General features: G+C 38.7%; 2 protein-coding genes across 2 annotated transcripts; both read left to right on the top strand.

Moving 5' to 3' along the window:
- Window positions 1-441: 441 nt before the first annotated feature.
- LOC116733229 (uncharacterized) lies at window positions 442-6,212 on the top strand. Its single transcript, XM_032584010.1, has 8 exons — window positions 442-2,542; window positions 2,989-3,117; window positions 3,208-3,242; window positions 3,514-3,666; window positions 4,610-4,738; window positions 4,906-4,944; window positions 5,862-5,987; window positions 6,075-6,212. Exons 1-8 carry the CDS (start codon window positions 1,003-1,005, stop codon window positions 6,210-6,212), a joined length of 2,289 nt encoding a protein of 762 aa, XP_032439901.1. The 5' UTR covers window positions 442-1,002.
- A 963-nt stretch (window positions 6,213-7,175) lies between these two features.
- Window positions 7,176-14,454, top strand: LOC116733228 (uncharacterized). The gene is made up of 11 exons (XM_032584009.1): window positions 7,176-7,333; window positions 8,462-8,596; window positions 8,711-8,749; window positions 8,823-8,963; window positions 9,950-10,035; window positions 10,267-10,290; window positions 11,153-11,496; window positions 12,503-12,802; window positions 13,860-13,941; window positions 14,075-14,222; window positions 14,395-14,454. Exons 1-11 carry the CDS (start codon window positions 7,205-7,207, stop codon window positions 14,452-14,454), a joined length of 1,488 nt encoding a protein of 495 aa, XP_032439900.1. The 5' UTR covers window positions 7,176-7,204.
- Window positions 14,455-16,078: the final 1,624 nt, after the last annotated feature.

Here is a 16,078-nt window from a genome sequence, read left to right as displayed (position 1 = left end):
AGTTCAATAATGTTATGAATTATGCAGTAACAGTTACCAAAATTAATTTTTTCATTCTTCCACTTTAACTTGTATCACCAGATGCTGACACATTGAAGACCACTTCTGGATTAATGTCTATTTGAAAACCCAAATTTATTTTATATTTTGACTTCTACTCATCCTCCACCCCTTTAAAGGTTTAAAGCTAAACGTTTCTGGATAGATTCACTATGAATAATAGATCTGAAGCAAAGATAACCATGTCTTTTGTTTTATTGTGGTTCTGAGCTCTTAGGTTGTCAATGCCACTCATTCACCCTTTGTTTGATACTAACTACTTGATTAAGGCCTTTTTGGTGGCTGCAAGGTTTGGGTAGCTGTTTGTACAACAGCGTAATATCATATAAGTTTGCAGGAAAATAAATGCTTTTTTTTGTTTGACTTCTTAAATGTATTTTTGTTTGTCTCTTTGACAGAAGATCTGGGGATACCAAGGAACTGGGTTCATCTGAGAGCTTGGACCATCTTCCAATAAAAACGCTTTTGTCTTTGCATCATAAACTTGTGAAAAAAGCAAAACGCTTATCTTCCAAAGGAACACACGTCTCCAAATCCAAAACTTACTCGCAAAAAACACAGGCTTTGAAGTCGGTTGTATCGGTAAAAGAGCCGTTGAAACAATTAGTTTCCTTGAGGTTCAGAAGTCTGGAAACAAGCCCTGATTTTGGCCTCTCAAATCAAAGAAGTGGACCTATAGTTTTCAGAAAAGATCAAGATTGTGAAGCTGCTGTTAAAGAAAAGACTAGAGTCAAAGGGATAAGGAGGATTATTATTCCTGAATCAAATGAAGAAAAGAAAACGATCACCAAAATAAAGCTCGATTCTTCCAAAACATTTGCAAGTAAACCGCTGGATAAAACTGCTGAATGTGCCGGAGTAGCTAAACAAATAAAAGTTGAAGATTCTTTGGGAAATAAACAACAAACTTCAAATGCTTCACAGCTTCAACTGGTTGGTAAAATGGTGACCGCACCAAATCCACTTCATGCTCAGGAGACAATCATCAAAACTCAAGAAACCTCAAGCAAAACTTTGCCAATAGTCCAACAAAAAATGGATCCAGAATCAAAGAAGTCCAAAAGCCTTGGAAAGAGTCCTGATTCAGGTGACACAAGAGACAACCCAGGAGCTAATGTTTTCAAAAAAGGCAGAGAGACTCGAGTTGCAGTGAAAGACACAAGCAAGGTTGGAAAAATATTAAAGAAGACTGTTGCTGAATCAAAGAAAATGGTCACAAAAGTAAAAGTTAAGGCTTCAAAAACCTCTTCAGATACACTTCTATGTAAAACTACTAAATGTTCTGGAGTCGCTAAGCTAACAAAAGCTGAAGATTCTCTCAGAGATGAACGGAAAACTTCAAATGTTTCGCATCCAGAACTGAAAAAGACTAAGCCGCTGATTGGTAAAGTGGTGACCAGAACACATCCACTTCAGGCTCAGGAGACGATCTTCAAAACTCAAGAAACCTCAGACAAAACTTTGCCAAAAGTCCAACTAAGAATGGATCCAGATTCCAAGAAGTCCAAAAGCCTCGGAAAGAAACATGATTCAGGAGACAGAAGAAACAAACCAGCAACTAAAGTTTTTAAAAAAGGCAAAGACTCTCAAGTTGCAGTTAAAGACAGAACCAAGATTGGAAAAATGCTAAAGAAGACTGTTGCTAAAGGAATAAAAGGGAAGAAAATGGTTGCAAAAGTGAAGGTCAAGGCTCCAAATATATCTACAAATAAAAATCTGGATGAAACCACTAGATGTCTCTCAGGAGGTAAAGTGGGAAAACTTTCAGGAACGGCCTTTGGAAACTTTAGTAAATGTGATCAAGCAAACGTCAACGTATCTGAACCCTCCCTTTCAGTGTCAGTCATTACATCCACAATACCAATGGTGGAAAACAGTCCAGGTGATTGTCAGATTTCAAAACCTGAGATTTCTAAAGCAAAGACCTTACAATTTAACACCAATAAAAGTCAGTTACAAATCAGCAAAGAAGAAGAAGAAACTTCATCTGAGGACATAAACGTGTCATCCAAGCGGACGATGTCAGAAGATATCTCTGCGGTTTGTCAAACTCCAAAAACAGACAATTCTGACAAATCTGCCTTCATCTTAAAAGACACTGCTTGCCTTGTGAAGGCAAATGTTTCAACAACTGAAATAAGCAAACAAACAGACGTTATTACAGATGATAATGCGATGAAAAGAAAAAATTATTTTCTGGAGACCAAAGAAGATGAAGTGACCGCTAGAAATGCCTCCCCAGCTAAACCTGAACATCCTCAACCAGGCAGTGAAGTTATCACCACTCCAGATAAACCTGCTGATCCAAAGCTGAGTCAACAGACAACAATAACAACTCAAGAAACTGCAGACCTGGCAGCGCCAAACCTGAAGACCAATGGCAAACAGCTGGAGACTCAACCGCAGTCTGCAGGAAGCTCTGCTGAGGCGCCTTTGGATGCATCGCAAAAAACTGAAGGGGACGACAAAAATAATCAAAAAGGTATGCTGGAAATGACCTGTTTGTAATTTTTTTCACCATATCAGCCAGGTATTTTGTGAGTGCTTGAATTAGGCAATTTAAAGTCATTTACACGAGTAGAAGGAAAATAAAACGACAAACATTAAAAACAACATTGCAGCGTCAAAGTAAGGAAAAACAATGACTGGTTTAAAACCCAACGACACTTTATGATGATCCACTCGTCATTAGTCAATGGCAACTTTGAAACAAACAGGGGTTTAACTTTTTGAGGGGGGGGCTCTGCACAAAGTCAGTCATGGGGCCACAAATAGCCGTTTGACACCCCTGCCCTAAAAGATTTTAGAAAAAATCCACAGTATTTTTATTTTTCTTCTCTCCTCGAAAATAAAAATGATTCACTCAAATTTAATTTCTGTAATATTTAAAATTGCTTGTCCTCTGTGCTAATCATTTCTCTTCTGAAGTTGATGTTCTGGCCCAGAAGAACCCGGCCGCCTGTTTTCCAAACGCAGCAGCTGCTGCTCCGAACCGCGTTGAGTCCTCTGTGACGGTTGGCGAGAGGATTGGATGTTACCTGAAGCTACACAATTTCAGTAAGAAACCCGTTTGTATTTTTTTAAAAAAATATACAGAACGTTTCTTTTGATTTTTAAAGTTTTATTTTTGTTTTGACCCTCATCTAGAGTGTGTTCCTGCAGGAATCATCCTGTCGTCCAAAGTAAGATTTATTTTCTAGATTTATTTACCCTTTAGCTTTTTAATGTAGCTTGTGGTATTGATGAAAATTATCCTAAAACTTCATTTAGTACATGAGCCTGAATCAAAACATTGAGCCAAATGACTTTTTTGTCCATGTAAATTATCTAAATTAATCATTGAAGTTTCAACTATGTTTTTAATTTTGATAAGCATTTTTTTCAGTTTTTTTTTTTTGCCTTCTCAGCTTTTTTAACAACCACTTTTTCTTTCATTTTATTCTTTTCTTCCAGCCTTATGCTCTCAACTCAACACTACTGTGGATAGCAAACCTTCCTGTGGATTATGGCGGCTCCTACACTGAGGAGGAAGTTGTAAACGTGCTCTGTAAATTTGAATTTCAATACGCACACGACAACATCTACATTATCCCTCAGACAGGCATGGTAAGCACCTGGTTGTGTTTTTGTGTTTGGTTGAAACTCATCATTCTGGATGTCTTAGTGGAAGCAAAGTGAGCTAAACGTTTTAAAAGTTAGCAATAGCCTTAAAAAGCCAAGCTAAAAATTAGCTAAACTATCATCAGGAGTGTGTCCATCTCTGTAAATCTAGACAGTAATTTTTCTAAGGTTTTGAGTATCAAGATGTTTTTTGGCAATATCTTTTGTTCTTTTGGGTTTTTCAACTTTTTTCCCCCAGTCTGTTTCTTATTGTTTAGTCATGAACTTTGGCCTCAGCTGATTGAAGTGAGGGCTGCTATGCTTGTTCTGTAGGTTTCTGTATGTTTAAACTGGCCAGGCACTCCCAGGAAGATTCGCTACTGTTCTATGTTTACTCTGTTTGTGAATATTGGCTGAAGTTACTAGACAAGTTCTGTTTTTTTTTTTTATGCAAAATTCACATTTTGTACAGTTTTTGTACTTCTATTTGGGTCTGAGCTGCTTATGAAAGCAGCCCAAGCTCTTAAAAAAAAACAACCAAATCACCAGTTGATATTTTTTGGTGTCTGGAAATTAAGTCGTTTGGAAAACCTCCGGAATTTTAAGTCACATTTACTGGCACTGCGCCGTTACCTAGCAACCCCAGCCAGCCCAGCCCGTTACCTAGCAACCCCAGCCAGCCCAGCCCGTTACCTAGAAACCGAAGCGGAACTCCGGCATGTTTGCTGTCATGTTTTTACACAGGGTACGATTGATTTGAATGGCTTCTATCATCAACTGAAAACTGCACTTTGGTTATTATTGTCTCATGTATCAAAATATGATCAAATTGTAACAAATGAGTGTTAAATTTAAGCAAAAACAGACTAAATTTGTAAAAGGTGTACATTTTTATTTTATTTTTAAAAAAATAATTTTTATAGAGTTTTGTTTTCTAAAATTCTTTCAGGCTTTTGTGCTCATGCCAAATGTGCGGTCAGTGGTTGGCCTCGTCTACGCGGCAGTGCACGGCCATCTCACTTTCAGATCGAAGAAGCTCTTCTTCCAGATCGTGGAATCAAACATGTTAATGACACCAGTAAGTATTAAAAAAATTAAAATACTTTCCCTTAGTCCTGTCAGACTACTAATAGTGTCAAATGTCTATTTACCTGTCATAAAAAAAACTTAATTTAAACAACATTATACCCCAGAAATAACCTAGAGGTGCTGTAAAGTTGTATTTTTGCTCTGTTTTTGTTTCAGCTTGGGTTTTATAAATCTCTCATCGGAATAACGCCTCTCGTAAGTAACCCAAACATTCTTGGATGACTTTGTTTCGCTGCATCCTTATCTAATGCTACTGAACTGTCTAGTTTTGCCTTCATTGTTTGACCCTGAAAAGTAAGAACACCCTTGCTCAGTTTGGCAGCTGCAACAACATTACATTTTCCAAGAAATCCAACTTGTACAAACCTGTGTAAAGATTTTTTTAAAGGAGGATAAGATATAAAAACTCTTTGTTATTGTCACTTTTTACTTGGGTTGTACAATATATCACAAAAAAGGACTGTTGGTTAATACATGCCAAGTAAATAAACTTGTTTTTCATTCTAGTGTAAACACATAACAGTGAAAGAAGAAAAAATGGCAACTAATATCGTCACTGCAATATTTGCAGATGCTTTTCAGCACATAAAATTAGAATTGCTCAAATAGACATTAAAACTTAAAACAAAAAGAGTTTGGATCATTGTTAGTTAATTGTCAACAATTTGGCAGCTGTGAGGTTGTATTAAAGACATCTGTTGAAAATTTCTTTAATTTTTATTTTGTGATAAATTCATCACAAAGTTGGAAAAAAATTGCTATGTCAATATTTACTAATGTCATTCAGCTCTACTTTTTTTTTTTTTTTTTACAAAAAGACAACAAAAATAAAAAGGAGGAGTTGACTCAATCCGAGTGAAAAAGAAGGATTAATAACTATACTAATAATAAAAACATATTAGATGCAAGAAGGATTATTGGAATAAACAGACTGGTTTGGGAGGTTGGTAAAGAGAAACCTTTTCTCTGTAGAAATGACGTAAAAATACCAGTTTTGTCTGAACTAACTATGATTTAAGATGTGGGGCTAAACACCAGCACCATCAGTAAAAAAATGGAGGAAAAGCAGATGTATGTGGTTGTTGTAACTTTCTTCCGGCTGTCGCTGACAGAACATGAGAGACGATGGAACCAGTATAATCTACATCCAGAACATTTCACCAAGCGACATCACGGATCTCAGGAAAGCTTTGAGAAAAATCGGTCATGTGAGAAACTTCCTGCCTCTGCTTAACAAGGTATTAAATTTAAATGTTTATATTCAAATCCATGTAGAGAGGAGGACCTAATCGATTTATCTCTGGGGTTTTTTTTGTTTTTTTTAGGTTTTTGTTGAGTTCGAGACGGTTTACGATGCAGATCGCCTCGGCGTTTGGTGCAGCCTGATGAGACTGGGTTTCGTCCACACAGTCAACAGGCTGAAAATACCAAGAAGCCTCAAGAAATCACAACGTAAAGCATAAAAGCTTAAGCGTTGATTGAAATGTGCTAAAGATTTTTAATTTCCAGATGTTTTAAAGAGACAAAGGCAATAAAAAGCAGGAAAAGAGAGAAAAAATTTTATGAGAAATATCCTGTCATCTTTTTTTTGTCGTTTCCGCCAGTAGTAACATCAGGTTGTTGATCAAATGACTTGTGTGATGCTGCAAAAAAAGTGTTTCCAATTGCAGTTTTGTGAAATAAACTAATTTAGATACAACCAGAAAAACTCCCATTTCATCCTAGAGGCAAAACTTTTTTATAAAAACTTTCCATTAACCAAATTTCTTTTTGTAATTCCAATTTGCCAAACTATATGGTTAATGGAAACACAGCTACATTTAAATTACTGTTGAAAAAGTGCCTCAGTCAAGAAACATTTTAAAGTGTTATTTGAATGGATTAACACAATCATTTAAAACAAAAGAAAAAGTTTAACTTTCTACAAATATCAGTTTTTCTACAAAAGTAACCAAACACTCTCTATGATGTTGTTGTCGTTTATGCAGTACCAAAGCTGCCACTGAAAGCTCTGCCAGACAGTGAGAAGATCTTACCTGATGCAGGAATACCAGATATGAAATCTGGCGTTCCTCAGGGCACCACGGCGCCGTGTTGGGTCACCATGATGACCCCGCCCTACGTCTTCCCAACTGTGTGTCCCTGGTTTAACATCCCCAGTAAGAGAATCAAGATACAGACACACCAGGCTCTCTGTTGGAGACTTTCCCTGATTGTGTTTATTTTTCTAACTTCAATTTTAGGTTTTCTGACAGTCCAAGGAGAAGAGGACATTTTGGTGAGGCTCCATTTCCTGTATAAGAAATCAGAATCTTACTGTTGGCATTGAAAGCGTTTCTAAATCAGTGTTTATGAATGAACAGACGTGTTTCTTTGTCTTTTGGTTTTTCTGATTTTCTCTGAACTTGACGTCCCGTAGACGACTTCCAACCCAGGCTCTGAGTTCTTCACTGTCATGCTGACGGGTTTACCAGAAGGAAAATACAAACATGAGGATGTAGCGAAGCTGGTGTGGCGTTATTTCCCCAAACAGAACCTGCAGACTCTCTACTACAACATCTTGGTACTACCGCTGCAGAGAAGGGTAAGGAGCTCTTCCTTCAGACCGATTGCCTGTTGCACAAAAGTCAAACCCTATTATTGTTTTAATTAGCTTTCCTGTTTGACAAAAGATGAAATAACATGCAACAAGTTGTTTCTCAAATAGACATCTGTTGGGTTTTTGCTGTCTTACTTGAGATTTTTGGTTAATTATTGTAATGTTTGATAATCAAGCAAACTCTGCAAAGATCTCTACTACAATTTTTTTTCGCTTAGATCTTGCAAGTTTCTTTACCGGGTCTCTCCCACGGTACAGAGAGAAACCGCACAGATGGTCTAAATCTTTTGAAGAATGATAATGGTTGGCTAAATGACATTAAGGCAGTGGTGGGCACCTCAAACTTAAAAAGTAACCCTAAAATGCTATAAGCTAAAGCTAATATGCTATACCGATAGGGTATTTAGCAGAAGCTAACACTAAAGTGCTATAGCAACATAGTATTTAGTCGCAGCTAATGCTAAAGTACTGTGCCAACAAGGTATTTAGCAGAAGCTAATGCTAAAGTGCTATTCCAACAGGGTATTTAGTAGAAGCTAACACTACATGACTCATGGTTTTGATTTTATAACTATTGATTATTGCTAACTTTGTTGTTGATTTAGCCTAATTGACCAGGGTCAGACTCAGTAAATTTTAAGCTGTTTACTATTTTACAGCGATTCATTCTGGGTACAGAATAAATGTTATTTCACGGGTTTTTCAACTGAAAGTTTCCAAACAGCCGAGTAAAGTAGCTCTTTAAAACTAACCGTGAAATATTAATTTAGGGGAAGCTAAGTGTGCTGAACGTTTTCAAAGTTAGTAATTTCCTTAAGCCCTAAACAAAAAATTAGCTCCACTAATAGCAGAAACTAGTTCCATTAGTTTATAAGGAAAGTCAGTGTAGTAGATATTAGTAACTATAATGAGGAAAATGCTCAAATAAAGCATGTTAGACATGAAAAACAATCATTTGCAGCAACATTAACATAAGCTCTGCAGAAATGTATGCATTTCTCTAAGATATAGTTGGGGAAACATGAGCTGGGATTGACTTGTGTCTCTTAAACTGACCTTTGGGTTTTAATATAACCCTAAACACATTTTCTTTCTGCTGCCTTCCACCACTAGGCCTTTGTGTTCTTCTGCGACTGGGAGGCATGCTGCAGTTTCGTCTCAGATTGTGCGAAAAAGCCGGTTTCTGTCAGGAACTGCACTCTCAGCGTCCACTTGGTGCTGGAGGACATGTATCCTGGATCCAGTGAGGTATGGAAAATTATCTGAGGATGCTCTCTGACCTTTAACCTCCAGCAATCTTTGTTTTTGTTTACCTTTACGCTTATTTCTCTTTATATTTAACTTTTCATTTATTTTATGCAGGAAACGATGTACAGGACTCTGATGAAATGGACGAGTGGTGTAAGTTTGAATTTTTAAAAAATACTCAAATAAAACAATCTGCTTTAACAAACTCCTGGTTTTGCGTTTTCAGTACGTTCCAAAGCTTTTCTCCCTGGAGAAGCGTCTGGTCAGCGTGGAGATCTATGAAGTGAATATGAATCTCATCGAGAGCATCATTAAGGAAGTCGCTGCCATCGGCAGTTTTATCAGCTTCGTGCCGCTCACCAACAGGGTACAGCAACTCAGCCCACCTCCATTCTTCACAATAAACCTTTGATGTTCTCGTATTTAACATTAAACCATTTTTAATCATTTTCCAGCAAAGATATTTGTTACCTGTTGGATATAAATGAGGACTGGCATTTATCGTTTATCATTTAACGTGATAAATTTCTTATTTTGATGATGATTTTTATTGTTTTCATGATAAATTCCAGGTAATATTTAAAACTTCCTAAACTGTCGACAGGATTTAGTTTTAATGTTTGTTCAACGAAAGCATCAATAAATTAGAAAATATGATTAAATGCAGTTATAATTTGCAGTTTAATGATACAAATTGAATTTTATTACAAATGGGAATGTTTTTCCAGATGCTATGTTTGCTATGTCAAAGAAGTAATAAATAGTTTTTATCATCACTTTTATTATTATTACCAGAGTACCACAAAATATTGTAATAAAACTTTAAGTCTATCTCAACTACCTGTAGATAGAAGTTTAATTAGAAGATCAAGTAGGCAGATTTAACAGAATTACTTATATCTCAAGATGCTGAATGCCTTCAATCAATAAATTAATTTCAAAATGTGCAATCTGTAGGTGTGAATACGTAAATATAAATCACGCATAAGTTTTCTGGTCATGTCTTTAACTTAAATATTTATTGATGCTCTGTTTTTGCATTTTAGGTTGTATACTTGGGATAAATCCCAGAAAAAAAACAGATCAAATGATGATGTCTAGCAAAGAAAAACTTTATAATCAGGAACTGTCTTAAAAATTATGCTTAATGAGTTTTAAAAGTTTGTTTGGTTATTGTGAAATGAATCACAAAGTCACTTTATTGTGAATTTATTGAGGACTCAGAGTGTCAAAGTAGCCAGTTACATTTACTTGACTAACCTTTTAAAAAATGTGAATTTTTAGGAGTACATAACATTTGCAGTGAAAAATAAATAAATGAAATAATTTTACATTTTTAATTTCTTCTCGCAGATTTGCATCGAAATGGTTTCTCCCAGTTGTGCTACAAAGGTGCTGCAGGAGATGCCCTTGAGGAAAGTTTTGGCTACGTATCCCTGGTATGTTTTCTGTAGCTGAGAGCCAGACATTAAAAACACGGCACAGTTTCTGAAGTTGAATGTTGTCACGGCAACATTTTTATGCCGATTTTTGACCCGATTTTCCTTTTCCGACGCCCCAACTATTGGGATGACTCTAAAGATAATTAGGTATTTCTGTTGTGTGTTAAGAGTGATCTAGTCTGCTGGGAAGGATCTTGTCACCAAGTTATTTTTATTTCATCCCTACAGGGGAAAGATTGGACGTGTTGAGTGGTGAGTGTTGCCATTTTTTTATGCGTTTGTGAAGCAGAGGAAGTTCGTAAAGATGTCAGTGGCCTGATTCTTAAAATTTTATTTTTCCTAACAATTAGAAATCTTTCAGAACATAAACTATTTGTTTTAAGGCTAAAGTAATTTATTGGATTCATTGTTTTCAATCAATTATTCAAGTATTTCCAACTAATTTAGTAATTGATTAATTGTTAACTGGAATATAGAGAAAAAAGGCGATTTGCTGGAGCAACAAAGTCAGAGCAGTAATTAAACCCGAAATTGTGCAAAATATATGTACAGTTTACATTTACGTTAAGATTTAACCTGTGTCTGTAAAAATGCTCCTGAAGCGGCAAAGTTTTATAGTTTTAGCTTCACCTACTTCAAATTTGCAGAAAAAAATAAACAAAAACTAATTTTAAACACCTTTTGCGATCCAATTACCAGTTAGTTTATCGCAATTTAGACAAAAATGTTTTCTTATTAAAGAACTATTTGTCTATTTGCATTGTTAATGTATTTCTAATTTTAAATTTTAAAAATGGCTGAATGCGGCATTTTGTATACCCGATTAATCAATTAATCGTCAGAATAATTGATTAATCGTGAGGAAAAAACAGTAGAATAATCAATTATTAAAATAATAGTTGCAGCTCTAATTTGTTTGCATCTTTTTAGGAAATTTAAAGTTATTTAATAGAGATCAAACCAATAAAATGACAAATATTGATTGCTTTAGCATCACTTTGTGAATCAGAGATGAGAACGAAAGTTAATTATGTTTAAATATTCAGTCAGGAAGGATTCTTTTATTATATCATATAGTATTTAGCAGTTTTGATGTGTCTTTTGTGATTTGTAGTGTGAAGGATCTAAATCAGCGTCTGGAAGAGGCCAGTGAGATCAAGATAAACCTCGAGGCGGAGACGTCAGCAGTCGGTGGTCAGCCTTCGACCCTGAAAACTCTGGTGGATTTTCCAATCTCTGAGCCGCGAGGCGATGATGTTGCAGGAGTTAATTCTGCCGCACCGCCGACTTTAATCGAATCAACGGTTTCTAAATCCGATTCAAAGCTGGAGGTAAAAGTATCTGAACCTCCTGATGTCGTCCTGGACTCCAAAGCTGAAGCAAATTCAAAAGAAGAAGAATGTCAACCCTGCAGGGAGACTTCATCTGCAGCAGATAACTCTGTCGCCTGGGCACCGTGTATGTTCACAATTTAAAACTAGACAATGTTTTTATTATTACTTTAAAGAAAAAGTGTTTGCAGGTGATAAAAGACTGAAAAGATTATTTTTGTCATTTGCAAAAAGCATAGAAAATGTAAAAAGAGACACTAGCTGTGTTTCTATTACAAATTTGTGCAAAAATTTGTCAACATTTTTCAATTGTGGTGTTTCCATTTGATCAAAAGCTAATTTTTTTCAATTAGAAAACATGCAGAGCCAACCTCCTCCTTCCACTTTCCTGTCATCTTCTTCGTCATTTCTGCCAGTAGTAACATCTGGTTGTTGATCATGTGACTCGCTTGATGTGAAAAGTTTCTGTTGCAGTTTTGCACAAAAAAAAAAAAAAAAAATTTTTTTGATACATTTAAAACGTCACCCTAATGCAATATTTGTTAATTGGAAAATGTGAGTTTTTCTTCGAAATTACTGTGTTTCCATTAAGCGTAATTCCAATTTGCACAATTTTAAGGTAAATGGAAACACTGCTAGGCACACTCTTATGGAAAAATCAGTAATTCAGGAACCTATTTTAAAGGAGCAGTATTACGTAAAATCAGCTTTTCTGAGCTTTACATCATGCTATAATCAAAAAACATACCTGGAGTGTTACTTTGATTATTTCATGCATGTTGGAGAAATCATTTAATCTCTATGGCAACCATGCAGCTGTGTAAAATGCCTTGTTGGGCCTAGTCCTGCCTTCAAGGACACAGCTCCTCCCCCTCTCAGCTCCTTCAGACTAGCCAGCAGCAATTAGCAAACACCTGGTTGATCTCTTCATCTGCTGAGCTAATTATAGCAGCTACTTATCAGTGAAACGCTGGTAAAAACATTAAAGGGTTAATAGGAGCCATGTTGTGATGACTCACTTACTGAAGGTGGAGTTTCTTAAAGAGACGGAGGCCCAATTTCAAGGCGTTAAATTCCGAAATCAAATTTCTTTTAAGTAATACTTCTTATATGTAGCATTTTTACCATTGCAGCAGGGAGGAAGCGTCGGCGGCGTAGAGAGAGAAAGCAGAAGCGGGGCTGCAGGGCCGGCGTGCTAAATAGGCTACGGAGGCAACTACACAAACCACCATTCCCCAGCCTGTTTCTCTCGAACGCCAGATCCCCTGCAAACAAGATGGATGAACTGAGACTACAGGCTGCATCTCGCAGCACAGTGAAGGACAGCTGTAGTCTTCTGAGCACGGAGACCTGGCTGCATCCAGATGTAGCGGACTCTGCCATCGAGCTAGCAGGCTGCACAGTACAGCGCCACGACAGAACGAAAGACTCCGGTAAGAGCAGAGGAGGAGGGCTCTGCGTGTACGTGAACAACACCTGGTGTACTAACACAGCGACTGTCATCAGCCATTGCTCCCCAGACCTGGAGTATGTGACTGTTAGATGCAGACCATTATACAGTACAGACCAAAAGTTTGGACACACCTTTTAATTCAATGAGTTTCCTTTATTTTCATGACTATTGACATTGTAGATTCACACTGAAGGCATCAAAACTATGAATAACACATGTGGAAATATGCACTAAACAAAAAAGTGTGAAACAACTGAAAATACCCCTTATATTCTAGTTTCTTCAAAGTAGCAACCTTTTGCTGTGATTACTGCTTTGCACACACTCTGCATTTTCTTGATGAGCTTCAAGAGGTAGTCACCTGAAATGGTTTTCACTTCATAGGTGTGCCCTGTCAGGTTAATAAGTGGGATTTCTTGCCTTATAAATAGTCATGAAAATAAAGAAAACACATTGAATTAGAAGGTGTGTCCAAACTTTTGGTCTGTACTGTACCTCCCCAGAGAGTTCACCGTAGTCATGGTAACCGCTGTTTACATACCACCGGATGCTAATGCTAAAACAGCTATTGGACTTTTGCATGGCAGCATTTGCCATCTGCAGAGCATCTATCCAGATGCTCTGCACATCATAGCGGGGACTTCAACCATGCAGACTTGAAGACGGCGCTCCCCAAATTCCACCAGCATGTAAAATGTGCTACAAGAGAGGCTAACACTCTGGACACAGTCTACTCCAACATCAAGCTAGGCTACGGGGCTAGACCACTTCCTCACCTGAGTCAGTCGGATCACCTGTCCCTGCATTTAATTCCTGCTTATGCCCCCCTCAGGAAAACTGCTCCAACCATCACCAAAACCATCAAATCCTGGCCCGAGGATGCGACACAGCAGCTGCAGGACTGTTTCGACAGGACAAACTGGGATGTTTTTGAACATCAGGACCTGGACGTTTTTACGGACAGTGTACTGTGCTATATCAAGAACTGTATTGACACTGTAGCTGTGGATAAACACATCCGGGTATTCCCAAACCAGAAGCCCTGGATGACTCAGGAGGTCCAGCGACTGCTATAGACCAGGAATACCGCTTTCAGGTCTGGGGACAGGACCGTCTACAGTACAGCCCGAGCTAACTTGAAGAGCGGCATCAGAATGGCTAAGTCTGACTACAGGAGGAGGATAGAGGGCTACCTTGACAGCAACAACAGCAGGCAGGTGTGGCAGGGAATCCAGCATCTCACCAACTACAGGACCAACCTCGCAGCTGCGGAAGGCGACGCCACGCTGGCAGAGGAGCTGAACCTCTTCTTTGCCCGCTTTGAGGTGAAGCCAACAGAGGCAGCCACACTACACCAAGCAACCCACAACACCACACTCCTCGTTGTAGAGGAGCACGAGGTGAGGCGCACACTGCGGGCTGTCAACCCAAGGAAGGCTGCTGGACCTGATGGCGTCCCTGGACGTGTCCTGAAAGACTGCGCCGATCAGCTGGCTGGAGTCTTCACCAGGATCTTCAACCAGTCCCTATCCCTGTCTACAGTCCCATCCTGCCTGAAATCTTCCACCATAGTCCCCATACCCAAGAAACCTCACATCTCTTGCATCAACGACTACCGGCCAGTGGCACTAACCCCAGTGGTGACGAAGTGTTTTGAAAAACTGGTCCGGGGTCACATCACAGCACTTCTCCCTCCTGGCTTTGACCACCACCAGTTCGCCTACAGAGCCAACAGATCCACAGAGGACGCTGTGATCACGGCCCTCCATGCTGCTCTGTCACATCTGGAGCAGCAGGGGAGCTATGTGCGGATGCTCTTTGTAGACTACAGCTCTGCTTTTAATACCATCCTCCCTCACAGACTGGTGGACAAACTGGGGGACCTGGGCCTCCCTCACTCCACCTGCATGTGGATTCTGAGCTTCCTGACCAACCGACAGCAGAGAGTTAGGGTGGGAAAACATACATCCACTGCCCTCAGCCTTAGTACTGGCTCTCCACAGGGCTGTGTGCTGAGCCCCCTGCTCTATTGTCTGTACACATACGACTGCACCTCTGCCCACCACAGCAACACCATCATCAAGTTTGCTGATGACACCTCAGTGGTGGGGCTCATCTCAGGAGGCGACGAGTCCGCCTACAGGGGTGAGGTGGAGCGGCTGTTGGTGTGGTGCAGGGAGAACAATCTGCTCCTCAACAACTCAAAGACAAAAGAACTCATAATAGATTACAGGAGGAATAAAACGGACATTACACCACTAACCATTGGGGGAAAATGTGTGGAGAGGGTAGCTGATTTCCGTTTCCTGGGGGTCCACATTGAGCAGGGCCTCACATGGAACATGAACACCTTGGAGCTGATAAAAAAGGCCCAGCAAAGACTGTACTTCCTGAGGGTTCTCAGGAGGAACAACATCAAGGAGAAGCTGCTGGTGTCCTTCTACAAGTGCTCCATAGAGAGCATACTGACCTACTGTATCTGCGTATGGTATAACAGCAGCACTACGGCTCAAAGGAAAGCTCTCCAAAGGGTTGTGAATACAGCCCAAAAAATCATTGGCTGCCCTCTCCCCTCACTGGAGGACCTGCACAGCGACCGCTGTCTAAGAAAAGCACAACACATCACAAAGGACACTTCTCACCCCGGACATTCTCTGTTCACACTGCTGCCTTCATGCAGAAGATACAGAGCAACCAAAACAAGAACCGACCGTCTCAGAGACAGTTTCTACCCGATAGCAATAACAAAACTAAATGCAATCAAAAACAACCATTAATCATCATGAATGATGTATGTGAGAATGTGGCTGTTATTTATTTATTTATGTTTTTTTTTACCAGTTATTTGTTAATTCTTACATTGTGTGTGAATTGTGAGACAGTTATTTTTTGTTTTTAAGTATATCCACTGACTGATGGCACCTTTTAAATTTCGTTGTTCTTGTGACAATGACAATAAAGATTTATCTCTCTATCTCTTATCTCTCTTTTTAAAAACAATTTAAGTTAACATAGTTTTTTGATTGTGCTATAAAATGGCACTTTAAGCCTGTAAAACACAGAATATCCCCGATATTCGATGAAGCGATGAAGACGGACAGACGGACAGAAAGATGACGAGATGATACGATTGTCTCCTTCTGGCTTTTCACATTAAAGAAGTAAAAGCAACACTTGGCAGAGAAGGAACCAGAACCTCCTATTTTAAATAAAACACCCCCCACTCTCCAAAAGTGGGGGAGTTATGTGCATGCAC

Source organism: Xiphophorus hellerii, chromosome 14, assembly GCF_003331165.1.
Source record: "Xiphophorus hellerii strain 12219 chromosome 14, Xiphophorus_hellerii-4.1, whole genome shotgun sequence".
NCBI lineage: Eukaryota > Metazoa > Chordata > Actinopteri > Cyprinodontiformes > Poeciliidae > Xiphophorus > Xiphophorus hellerii.
This window is presented reverse-complemented; position numbering and strand designations above follow the sequence as displayed.